Here is a 12,341-nt window from a genome sequence, read left to right as displayed (position 1 = left end):
ATCACAGTACATACTGTACTTAAGTACACTACTTGAGTAAATGTTACTTTCCACCACTGGAGTATACGGAGTGTGGCAGAATCAGGTAGGGTGGTGGACTTCATGCTTGATATATGCTTTAAATATTGGTAAACATGAAAGACACAATAAAAATGAATATCCTATGTACCTCATATGTAAATAATATATATTCAAATGTGTTATACAAAGAACACAGACAATTATTTAAAGACTACAACTACCACTGTGCAGGTACTTTAACCCTACTGGGTTCAGACATAATAACTGTTAATGTATTCCAGCAACACCCACATGATGAGTCACCATCTTATCCCAAATTCCCTTTTTTGACACCTTAAGCATTCTTCCACATTAGCTTGTTTTCATTTGGTCCAGTTAAAAGCATGAACCGTGCAGGCTGGAAAGGCACGACCACCATGACCATCCCTATGCATCCTGTTCATCGTAGCCACATCAAAAGGATTCTATTGTTTCAGCTCACATTTTTGATTGGGTATGACTACATTATAACAAGACGTTTCGGCTCCCATCCGGAAGTCATTCTGGAATGACTGGAAGTCACCAGAATGACTTCTGGATGGGAGCCGAAACGTCTTGATTCTGAAAACAGTGTCCAGATGACTACGACTGAAACCTTTTCTACGATAGAACACTCCTGGACGAATGAGGGACTACACCGTCTTACATTATAACAACCCATTTGTGGTTCAAGTGACTACTATTCACAAGATTTAATGAATGTTTTATTGAAATAAAAACAAAACAAAACAGGGGAACATCGTCAAATAGAACCATTCTCTTCTACAAATACAACTACTGAGCTGAGCTATTCAAGAAAATGCACTTGCACTAGAAAATGTATTTGCAAATTGCAATGATGTTGCTTATGAAAGCCAATGTCGCAGCAACAATTCATCACACTATCAAACTAATCAGATGGACACAGTGATGAGAAAATGCTAAATTAAATGCCAATTTAAGACGGACACTTGTGGCTGTTGGTCATAAAAAAATATATGGTGTCTGCAGAAACACAGGATAGTTTGTAAAAACAATAAATTAAAAGTCTAAAAACGACACTTAAAAATAAAACCCGCATTTAAGGCAGAATGCTGTAGGATGGGCTCAGCAGCTGTTTATATAGTGGGTCTGAGGTGTTTAAACAGGAACACTTATTACAAGTTTATTTCCTAATTGCAGAAATTCTCATCTTAAATGGTGAAAACTAGTCTTTTAAAAGGCAACCATGAGATTCAACTTCTACAATGCTTAAAGAAAAATATATATCACTTTATTTGAACATTAATTATTGGCAATTACCACTCAGTTTAAATGTTTTTTTTGCTTCAGTGGGATGCATAACATCAAAATTAAACCATTTAGTATTATCTTATTAAAATATGGAGAAATTTAAAAGTACAATTTTCCCATTGGGGGTAGAAGAGGATGTTTTTGTGTGTGGTGCAGACAGACTGCAGCCTTGGAAGAAACCCTTTGCTACTCAAAATGCTACACACCTGTGATGTTACTCCCTTAAATTTCTTAAAATATGTTACATATAAATAAGTTTGAGAGTTGAGATCTCCAGAGGGTGGAGAGGAGAGAGAACTGGCTCTCGTCATTAAAGGAAGTAGGGGGTGGTTGTTCGGGGAGGTATGACCCGCTCGGAGTCAGGGACGGCGCGGAACAGCTTGGGCTCTCGTCTGTTGACGTCCTTGAAGACCATGATGGACGCGATGTTTCCACAGCGGTAGCAGTAGTTGGGCGCCGACCACACGGTCACCAGCTTCTCGTCAAACATGAACTTGTAGCCTTCATGAACCAGCTGATGTGCACGGCATATGAGCTTCAGGTTGTTGATGTGAACAAACTAAAACAAAATAGCGTATTGAGCATTACTTTCATACAACTGATGTTTTGTTTTTTTTGTCATTTTCCACTGATTAGTTTCAAATGTTGACAACATAACGTACCTCATTAGTAACCTTGGAGCCAAACAGCCAACCTGCACCTCGTGGACTGATAGCCCAGGTGTCCACATCCTCTGGATCTGACCACACAATATCACAGAAGGCCCCCTTGTGGGGAATCTCCTGGTTACGTTCAATGGTGCGGATCTGGTCCAAAGTCTTGATGTCAGGTGAGAGACCACCATGGACACACAGGACCTGCTCATCTATCAACTGGGATTAGAGATTAAAATATGTCATTAGAAAATCAGGCAGTTCTGAAATATAATATCACAGTAAATATGACCTGAGTCAAAATCTTGATCAGGTTTGATATTATAAGTATGTAAAAACCTGAGTCAATGAATTAAGAAGCTACATCAGTAATATTCCAAAGTGGATGTTTGCAAACCTCTCTCCTTTTCAGCCATTTGTATTTATCAAAGGCGAAAGTGGCCTTGTCCTAAAACTCTATTAAAATCGCCCAGATTTTTATTTATTTATTTACTTTTCTCTTGGTAAAAGTGGACTGCAGCCTACACAGTAAGAGTTATGCAAGGGAAATTCATAGGGGAGGTATAGACTGGTGCACACACCTCAGACACCAAAAATGACAAATGTATACCAGCAGGTAGCACTATAATCAAGCAAAATGTGTTTTGGCCAGTAACTCCAACATAGTGAGCCATACATTTGAAAACCTTACATGCACGCATTCCCTGAATTGAGCTGCATCTCGTGATATAGGCCACGGCCATTTCCTTTTTTGAAATCCTCCTAGGCCGTGAGTTCGATCTGCATGAAATTTTGCATGTGGAATCTATGGACCTTCATGATGAAAAGTTATCACAATAATTTTGATACTCCAAAAATGTGCAGGTTATAAAAGGAACAACTTTCTGTAGCAAAACAGCAAACCAATTAATACTACACATGCCCATAGGTTAGGCCCTATTTGCACTGTGTAAAGAGGCCTTCCTTTACCTGGTGGCAGATGATAAAAATAGAAACATTGCCAAAGAGAAAAATCAGCGCATTGTATAATTTGTTGTAGTCTGCCATGGATATAGGCCAAAAGTTTGTGATCAACCATGGGAATTTCATTTATTACCAATATCTGTAGATCTTTCAAATTGGCTCTTACTGTTTTTCCTTCCTTAGAGGTTAATATGGCAATGAATAACTATTACCAATCGCAAAGCTGTTGTGTATTGTTGTAGCATTAATGTTATATGCAGCCAACCAGTAGGAGCAGTTAGCAAAACATGAATGTCATCTGGATTATTAGACATTATTGCTAACAATCTGCACACCTCATAACACAGCTTATGTTAAATGAGACTTTCCTGTGCCTGCTCCTCCAGAAATAAATACATGAAATGGGTCAGGATTTTTTCCCCCCATTTACTTTATCTAGGTACCATTGACATACTTTGTAAAACACCTGTGCCTGTAGCTCATTTAATGAGCGCATAATAGATAATGCTTCTGACTAATTCATTTTCTGCCCACCTTTCTAGTGGCTGTAAATATGGAATTTCTTCTTTTTCATCAATATTCATTTCTTCTAAACATTCTAATCGTTCCAATTCTGCTTCAGGAGAAAGACCTGTCCATGTTTTCCAGTCTCTGTGCTGATCTCCACCTGCGACTTGTGTTACGCTTGTGGGACTGTAGGTCCAACTTGCATTGCCTCCGTGGGCCGCATGATGCGATTTGCACCAGAGGCTTGGACCCTCGTTATTACCTGCTTGCAGGTCTTGTTTACTTAGTATACTTGAAATGAGAAAACATTCATTATTACAGTAGGCCTACGTTACATCTGTGTGTGATAGAATGTTAGTTTCTTTCATGTTGTTGGTGTATATACTCAATCACACCTCAAATCAATAATATTAACTTTTCTATGCATTGAACCAGCAATACTGGAGGCCAAGCAATTCATCCTTCCGAAAAGGCACTTTCAGTCTAACTATAAAGCAAGGAATCTCTGTCTGTATGTATGTCTGTCCTTAGCATATCTTGAGAACAATGAGTCCGATAGACTTCAAACTTGGCGGGTTTATTGCTGAGGACCCGAGGGAGTGCAGTGTCGAATTTGGTGCAATCTGGCCAAATGGTGGCGCTATAACAACAAACTTTATGTTTTACAATGATTGTGTATGTGGTGAGTCAGAGTGGTTTAGAAGGGTGTGAAATCCAACACCAGAGTGCAGCGCAGCCAAGCTCCTTTCCCCCCTCCTGTGTGTGTGTGTGTGTGTGTGTGTGTGTGTGTGTGTGTGTGTGTGTGTGTGTGTGTGTGTGTCTGTGAGAGAAAGTTTGAATAAAAGCATTAAAAACTAGAGACCATCTTGCGATAGGATCACACCAGCTGTGATGCCAAATCGGTGTATATGGTGCAATGGAACACATGACATGAGAGAAGTGAGTCTGGCGAAACAGGTGAACTGTGCCAGATTTATTCATTATGCCTAACCGTGCTTGCAGGGTCAACTTTTAACCTTTGTTAGTTTTGACATATGTATGTGTTTTGTTGAAATATTTCCTGGTTTGATACAAGGAATGTACAATGTACAACATTAAACATGGATAGTCGCCATTGGCCCCTTCCCTACTTCCTACCCCCCTACTTCTGGCGCCCTTTCTAGGACCACACCCATCTTCGAACTCATTTTGATCTCAACTACACACCTGTTTTGTGACTGCATCTTGCACGGTTGTGATGCTATCGCGTTGACAAACTCTGTCCACAGACAGACAGACATATAAAAACACCTGGCAAAGTATTCAAAGCCGTTTCTGTGGTAGTTCCTGCTAGAGAAGGTGTCTCCAGGACCACATTTTGCCACGATGACACACACAGACTCACAAGGTAAAAACAATACCAGCTACGCTGTCGCAGCTGGTAATCAATGGATTTGACAGATTTAAAAAAAAAAAAACTTTTCCCCCTGGATTCTGCAGGGATTCGTCTAGATCGATTTTATGCCATTTAGAATTTTGTCCAAATCTGTTTTTTCGCTACTTCTCCTACAAATTTTCGCTTTGTATTGTATTGCAACCACATTTGGTGGACATATGTAGATATGTCTGAATGACCATGATTTAAGCAATCAGTGCGCTCCAAATGGGCATGCGTACCGAACGGTGACCTCTCCAAAGTACTGTTGTGTACGACTGTTGTCCTTCATGCTCCTATATTACTTAAAACATTTATATATATATCATTTAAAACTTTTAGCCACTAGGGGTCAGATGAACTCCAAAAGTCCTATTCTCAGATGTTTCGGTAACCCTGATCATTATCAATTTCATATCTATGCATTCAATACAAAGGCAAGCTCTGTGATGGGGTTAGTCCATAGACTGCATAAAACATGGACCTAGCGTCCGTGACGTCACCCCTAAGTTTCTGAAGAGCCGTTGTGAATCTCAAAGTGTACGGCTCCAGGTGGCTCCGGCCGTCACCGTATTAGCAGTCCCTGACTCCGGCTAATCCAAAAATGGCCAAAGACGTGGAGTGAGGTGGGCCGAATGAAGACTAGATGCTGAAGCCCCTAGCTGCTAGCCACCTGAAAGGATACCGACCTGTCACTCAAAGCGGCCACGTCCTTAACTATGCATAACTTTTTTTTTTGGTACCAGACTGTAAACATGTTTATTTCTGCTGTAAAGTTGGGCATTTTAACATGGGACTCTATGGGGATAGATTCGTGTCTGGAGCCAGCCTCAAGTGACTATTCAAGGAACTAAAATTTTTGGAACTTGCGCGTTGGCTTCATTTTTGAGCCCTGGAGGCTTACCCCAGCTAATGCCAGGATCAGTTTCACAATATCAACCTGAAAATGGCACGGTCTGACAGAGGTGAGGCGTCAGGAACAAAATGAGCATTGGGTGCAACAGCTGCTTGTTTTATCCCATGTAGTGAGTCATAGTGGAAGACAGTATAGTGGACACCACAGGAGTCGGTTGCACCAGCTGTTCAAACTACTTTGCAGAGTTACTTCTTTGCTAACTACTGTTTACTAGTTGTATGTGGGTCTTTCAGCCCTGATCATCCAATGAGAGCTCACATCTGAGTTTAACGTAGAGGAATGGTGCATTTATGTACTATCGTGTAGCTAAAACTGTCTTCCACTCTGAAGTCAGCAGAATAATTTCTGTAGACCAATACAACTGTCAAATTAATGACAAGTTTTTACAACAATGATAATTATTTGTACTCCCTGTTGAGTTTCTAAACATCATAGCTTATGAATGAAAAGCTATGTGGCAGCTGTTCTGTTGTCAGACCTTCACTTGAGCATGTGAATGCACCACCAGGAAGGATTCACAGATCACTCTGCCATCTTAACACTGTTCAAACTCTAAAATGAAGTAAGTTTAACAAAAACCAGTGCAGATATGTTTCATTATGATGCATTAGCTATGTTAAGCAAGTTTCAAGTCTGTGAGTTGATTATGATAGTGGACTAAAATTTGGTGAAACCAATGGACCCCTGGAAGGTAGGAAAAACACATTTAAAAAGTACAGTGCAGTGCATGAATTAGGAAATGGTTGTCAGCAATGTAACTTGTAAGTGAGTATTTACTGGGTGAAAAATCACTGGTGTGGACCTTTAAGATCTCTGAATTGTTGCTTTTGGAATGCATGTTTACACATCCTACCTATGATCAAAGATTCACATGTTATGTTACACTTATAACCGGCAAATGTTATCATGTAACCAGTGTGAAAGAACCATGAATGAACTTACAGCTGCCACAGTCAGCATGTCAAACACTTTTGTGCAATACCTCCAGGCATTTGCATTTCCATATTTTGTTTGGCACTCATCTAAAAATAAGCAGAACATACATGGTAATGGTTTGATGAGCTTGTGTAACAGAAAACATTTGCATACATGAACAGTGAAGTACATGTACCTACCATAAAAACCATACACTTGTGTTATTTGTCTGCTTTCGTGGTTTCCACGTAGAAGTGTGATACGATCCGGCCACTTTGCTTTTAAAGCTAGCAGGTGTGTAAATGTCTCCAGGCTATAATATCCTCTGTCTACAAAGTCTCCCTAGAGGAGGAAAAAGAAGACACCATCAGAGACCCCAAAACATTAAAGAGCCTCCATATATCCATTCGAAAACACAACTCAGTTGTCTCCAGGATACAGTGCATCTTCGTATCGGAACAACCTGGGTACCGAATAATTGTAGTTACTTTCAACCCGTTTGCTACTTGCTTATGAGCTCATACTCGTTAAAGCAACATGTAACATATTAAAAACTTTTTGAAGCATGCGTGTGTCCTGTGCTTGATTTGTCGGCCTGGGCTCGGGGGAATTGGACATTTTTCTTTCTGTGAAACAGTGCAAAACAGTGCTATTAGATATTTGTGGGTGTGCAAAAGTATACACCAAGGTTGGCTGTAATGGGGGATATGGGATGTGAAATGTGAGGTTCACAGGAAGATATGTTTAGCTCAGTTATGGAATCAGCTGCTTGATAAAGGAAAGAAAGAAGGAATAATGATGATATGTTTTTACTTTGGAAAGGACCAATCCCCACTCTATTAAGAGTTTTTACAATTTCTAAATGGTAACTTTGTTGGCCTGAGATTGACACTTAACTATAGCCTTGAAAATTTAAATTTTCTTGATATTAATGCAAGAAAAAAAAAAAGATGATGTCCTCTCTTCACACCAAACCTACAGATCGGACTACAATTCTTCATGCTCAAAGTTCTTATCCCATCCCTCTTAATAAAAGTCTACCTGTAAGTCAACTCACTAGACTGAGAAGAATATGCGATGTTCCAGAACAATATGATAAAAGTAAAGAGATGTTATCCAAATTTAGAGGAAGAAATTACCATGAAGATTGGCTTGTATGTGCAGAAAAGACAGTGGATTCAAAAAGCAGAGAAGCTTATCTGCAAGTGAAAAAATCCCCCAAACCTAAGCCACACCTCATTTACTGCGCTACATTCATCCCTAAAACTAAGAACATCAAGGATATAGTTTTAAATAATTGGCATATTCTTCAAAATGTCCCGAACAGTAAACTCACTTCTAAACCTCTTCAAGACAACTTTAAGTGTGGAGCCTGCATAAATTGCCAATATACCAAAATCCAAAGTCCTTTAACCACCCTACCAATGGAAAGATCATTAATATGAAGGAATTTATTACCTGTAAATCAAAAAATGTTGTCTATATGATACACTGTCCATGTGGTGTGTAATATATATATATATATATATATATATATATATATATATATATATAAAAACATCCTGTTCGCTTAAAGAGCATATTACTGAACATAGAAGCTCCATTAAGAAGAATAAACAGTCCTGTTGCAAGACATTTTAATGAAAAGTAACAAATTATTTTTTATAGCCATAGAGGTGATTAAGTCCAGCCAAAGACGTGGTGGTTGTTGCTTTTTCCATATATAGTATATTATAAATAGCTTTATATATTGTGTTTTCAAAGCATGCCACATCAAATGCCTGTACAGTACCACCCCTTAGTTGCACTTCTCCAGTTTATCTACCTAATATGGCGTCATCCATGTCCCTTATTAGACCCTCTCCTTGCCTCCCTGCCAGTCTGGGACTACGATTGGCCTGTAGCCACATGACCATATACCCAGCCCACCTTTGTAGGTGCCCCATTGGCTGATATGTGTGTGGATGTATAAGATTGATTGTCTTTCATACTTTTTTACCCTTTTGAATTGTTTTTTTCTGCTTCATACATACCCTATTTATAATGTTGTTTGTAATGTGTTCCATGATGACCCTGATGAAGGCCACAAGCCGAAACGCATTGGTCTAACATTAACATTAAAGTGTTGCTGGAGTTTTGACCTCTTTAGAATTTTTCCCTTCTCCATGCACCTTGGAAGTAGGTGAAGTTGTGCCAGAAACCCCTACTTTGCTTGGTGAGTGTTTTATGAAATTTGGTTCAGATATTCATGGTGCCCAAAGGATGAATCCTAATGAATTTGGTGATCCCTTGACTTTTGCTCTTGCACCACAATGAGGTTGGTTTTAAGTGAAATATCACAGCTACTAGGTGCATGATTTATTTAAAATTGTACACATATACATATGTCTTTTTAAAAGTAAATAGTAGAGCTGAAATGATGATTAGTTGGTCGACGGAAAAATGATTATAATGATCATAATGAACTATTTTGATAATCAATTAATTGTTTCAGTCATTTTTAAGCAAAAATAGTTAATTAATAAACTAAACTGTAAATAACACAGGTCCAATGCAGTGTCACTGTGTTGAAAGTAGGACTGGGAATCACAGGTTAACTCATGATACAATGCCATACTGATGTTTTAAGGTTCATACTTTAACCATCATATAGATGATTCTGCGATTAGCAATATACATTATGTGTAGTTCTCATAATATATATGCATTTATTGCCATCACAATATCTGTGTAAATGAAGAAAATATACCCCTAACATGGCATTTTTCAAAAGGCAAGACATGTTTCATTATTTTTTTAGCACATTATGAGGAGCATTCCTTCCTAAAATCAACATGGAGGTTGATTGACTCGTTAAAAAATAAGGCATGACTAACAATCTCTGCATTATTGTGGTATATTTAATTTTACTGCAACTTAGGTAAACAAAGAAAACTTAATCACTTACCATGAAAATGTAATTTGTGTCTGGAACTTGGCCTCCAGTTCTGAAGAGCTCACAAAGATCATAAAACTAGACAGGAACATTAAAGAGAACATTTATTCTTGATTTGTTTTTTTAACAAAACAGACAATGATTGTTCAAACTTGTTTTGCATTTTACATGGACTGTGGATACATGTTTTATAGCATAAAATGTTTATAAGAATTGAAGCCAATTGCTAGCAAACGTATTTGCTTAAGCTTAGTAAAAGTAGGACTGGGGCCAGTTATCAATTTATCAACGATTATGCTGTGAAATTCATAGGTATACTAATCTTTTTCCTTACTAATATATTTATATTGTGCATGCCATTTAGGAATGCAAACACATACAGACACTGTTTTAAACCAGCCTTTAATTTAATATGTATACAGTTTTCAATTTAAGAAACAAAGAAAATAACTATATATCAGCATATAAGCAATCCGAGCTGGGTTTTCAGTCATTTTTAAAAGGACTAACTAAAATTTGGTAACAATTGAGGTTCATTTATCATCCTTGGAGGGGTTAGATCAAAATTTAAATCAGTTAGGCCTACCTGACCATGAATATCTCCACAAACAGTAACTGGAGTAGAGACTGGCTGAACATTGGATTCTTCCAGCAGTAAATCACAAACATAATCACATAATCTCTGAAAAAGTAAAACATGAAAACAGTTAGTGGCCACAGTAATCCTATTACAATACAACACAACATCATAACAAAAGAACAGTGCAAGCTTGCTGGTCAACTACTTTACTCCATGATAAGAAATTAAAGGAGTGGTAAGACCCCCCCCCAAAAAAAATCTAATCAAATTTAGCTTTTCTATTTTAAGCTACAATCTAAATACAGACTTGGCCAATCCAGATGACAGTGAGATTTATTCTATAATAGAACTATTTTGTGTGTCTGTTGAGTAACAGAACAGGGTTCAGGAAAGCTGAAGTATTAGCTCAGAAAAACCTGCCCGGCTTAAGTCACTGAGCTACAAAGATCATTTACCTAATATTACCTATACAGTTCTTAAGGGGGCTAAGTTAGCTCAAGACCAGCAGCTACACAGTGACTGTGCCAGGCTCACAGTGGGTTAGGGGCTAAATAGGGTAAAAACAAGGAAGCATGCTGACAATTCAATATGTAGACTGCAAACTAGTTTACACTAAACTCTGTGTTTTTCTCCCTTATAAAGAATACTGCATAAATATGAAGCCAATAAACTGGGTAATGGTTTTGACTATGGCGTGACAGTTAAAGGTACAGGAAAGGAAAATCAAAATATCATTGCTGTCTGCTAGATGAGATGTTAGCAGACATGGCCAGGTTGGAGAGGAGGATGAATACCAGATTTAGTAGAGCTCTGAGGCTTTTTTTTTGGTTTATGGTTTCAACGCTAAACAGTACTGCTTCCCTGAACGAGTGTTTTATTTAACGTTACCTAATATTTAAACGCTAAACATGTGAAAGTAAGTAGCAACATTAGCTGTATAGTGGGTAACGTCTCTGACATAACGTCAGGCTGCTGATGATAGCTGCTGACGATAGTCTACTGTTTGCTTGGCGCTGCCGTGGTTGACATGTTTCGCACCATTCGTAACATTTAGCTTTTAGCCCGTGGTATTAAGCATTAGTTACAGCTTCCTCTTTGATTCTCCTGTCCAAACCGAGATTTTCATCAGAGTTTGCTAGACGATGCTCGCTATTATCGGTGACGCTGGTAAAATGTGCATGAAAGTTAACAACGTTAAGCCTTGCTACTTCCGAGTAATAACTAGCAGTTAACGTTAAGTTTCTAGCCACGCTTGTTCAACAAACCTTGTATAGTCACCCCGTTTGCTTCCGCTGATTAACAAACCTTAGCCTACGTTCATTTCAGCTACTTAAACTCACCTTTAGATCATTTTCCGGCAGGTATTTGCAGTGTCTTGCTATTTCAACGTACTTATCAAGGTCTAAAGGCGCCATTATCAAAACGCTAAAACCAGAAGCTTGCTAAAGTAGTTAGCTTCAAAGCAAGTTCCCTTTCTTCTTCCTCTTCACCGCTCCTTCATTTTCAAGTTTCATCACCGGTGTCAAGTCAACTAATCACATCCTGTGAGGACCTTCAAAATACATAACGTCATTTTCACCGACGAGACAGTCTTCTAGTAATGAAAAACACCAAAATGAAATCAAGTAAGCTATACAAAAGGATTATGTATGTATTTTACCACAAGTGCTCATTTTGGAAAATGTTCTGAAAATGCCAGTGGCTGTTTTTAAACCTTTATTTCGAAGGTTATATTAAAGTGGCATTATCACAAGCCAACTTGACGCTCGCATCAATGGCGTTTGGTGTGCAGAGCAAATACACCAGCGCCCCCTACTGATACAATGACAATCAGCAATCAGCAATCAGCAATGAATCGTAAACATGTGCATTTGTTTGTTTATATTTGATTTGTTGTTTTTAATCTAGTTACGTCATTTGTATGGCGTGTTTACAATGAACACCTGCTCCTGCAATTTATTGCACATAAATTAGGAATTTCATAACTGGTAGTCATAACAGCAGAGGGCAAATGTGACCTAGAGACAGAAAGTACAGGACACGACACAGTTGCCACCAAGTGGTACTAAGCTACACTGACAGCTGACTGTAGAAGATACATATACATGTTAGTCCCTGCATAGTTG

General features: G+C 38.4%; 1 protein-coding gene across 2 annotated transcripts; it reads right to left on the bottom strand.

The window, feature by feature from the left end:
- Positions 1-747: 747 nt before the first annotated feature.
- Positions 748-11,836, bottom strand: ppp6c (protein phosphatase 6, catalytic subunit). 2 transcript variants are annotated; one of them, XM_044174307.1, is made up of 7 exons: positions 11,556-11,836; positions 10,222-10,317; positions 9,648-9,713; positions 6,901-7,042; positions 6,728-6,807; positions 1,995-2,204; positions 748-1,891 (listed from the first exon to the last, which is right to left on the bottom strand). In XM_044174307.1, the coding sequence occupies exons 1-7, from the start codon at positions 11,628-11,630 to the stop codon at positions 1,643-1,645; spliced, it is 918 nt and encodes a 305-aa protein (XP_044030242.1). In that variant the 5' UTR covers positions 11,631-11,836; the 3' UTR covers positions 748-1,642. The 2 variants fall into 2 exon arrangements, with proteins under 2 accessions (XP_044030242.1, XP_044030244.1); XM_044174309.1 differs by lacking the exon at positions 11,556-11,836 and adding an exon at positions 11,481-11,497.
- Between the last annotated feature and the right edge of the window lie 505 nt (positions 11,837-12,341).

This window comes from Siniperca chuatsi, linkage group LG18, assembly GCF_020085105.1.
Source record: "Siniperca chuatsi isolate FFG_IHB_CAS linkage group LG18, ASM2008510v1, whole genome shotgun sequence".
Lineage (NCBI taxonomy): Eukaryota > Metazoa > Chordata > Actinopteri > Centrarchiformes > Sinipercidae > Siniperca > Siniperca chuatsi.
This window is presented reverse-complemented; position numbering and strand designations above follow the sequence as displayed.

Bases quoted from the DNA above. Each gene is read 5' to 3' on its own strand.
- ppp6c (XM_044174307.1), bottom strand. From the start codon at position 11,630: ATGGCGCCTTTAGACCTTGATAAGTACGTTGAAATAGCAAGACACTGC. The intron at 6,808-6,900 runs GTAGGTACATGT...GCTTATTTTTAG, and splicing joins ACAAGTGTATGGTTTTTATG to ATGAGTGCCAAACAAAATAT. The intron at 1,892-1,994 runs GTACGTTATGTT...ATTTTGTTTTAG, and splicing joins GCTCCAAGGTTACTAATGAG to TTTGTTCACATCAACAACCT.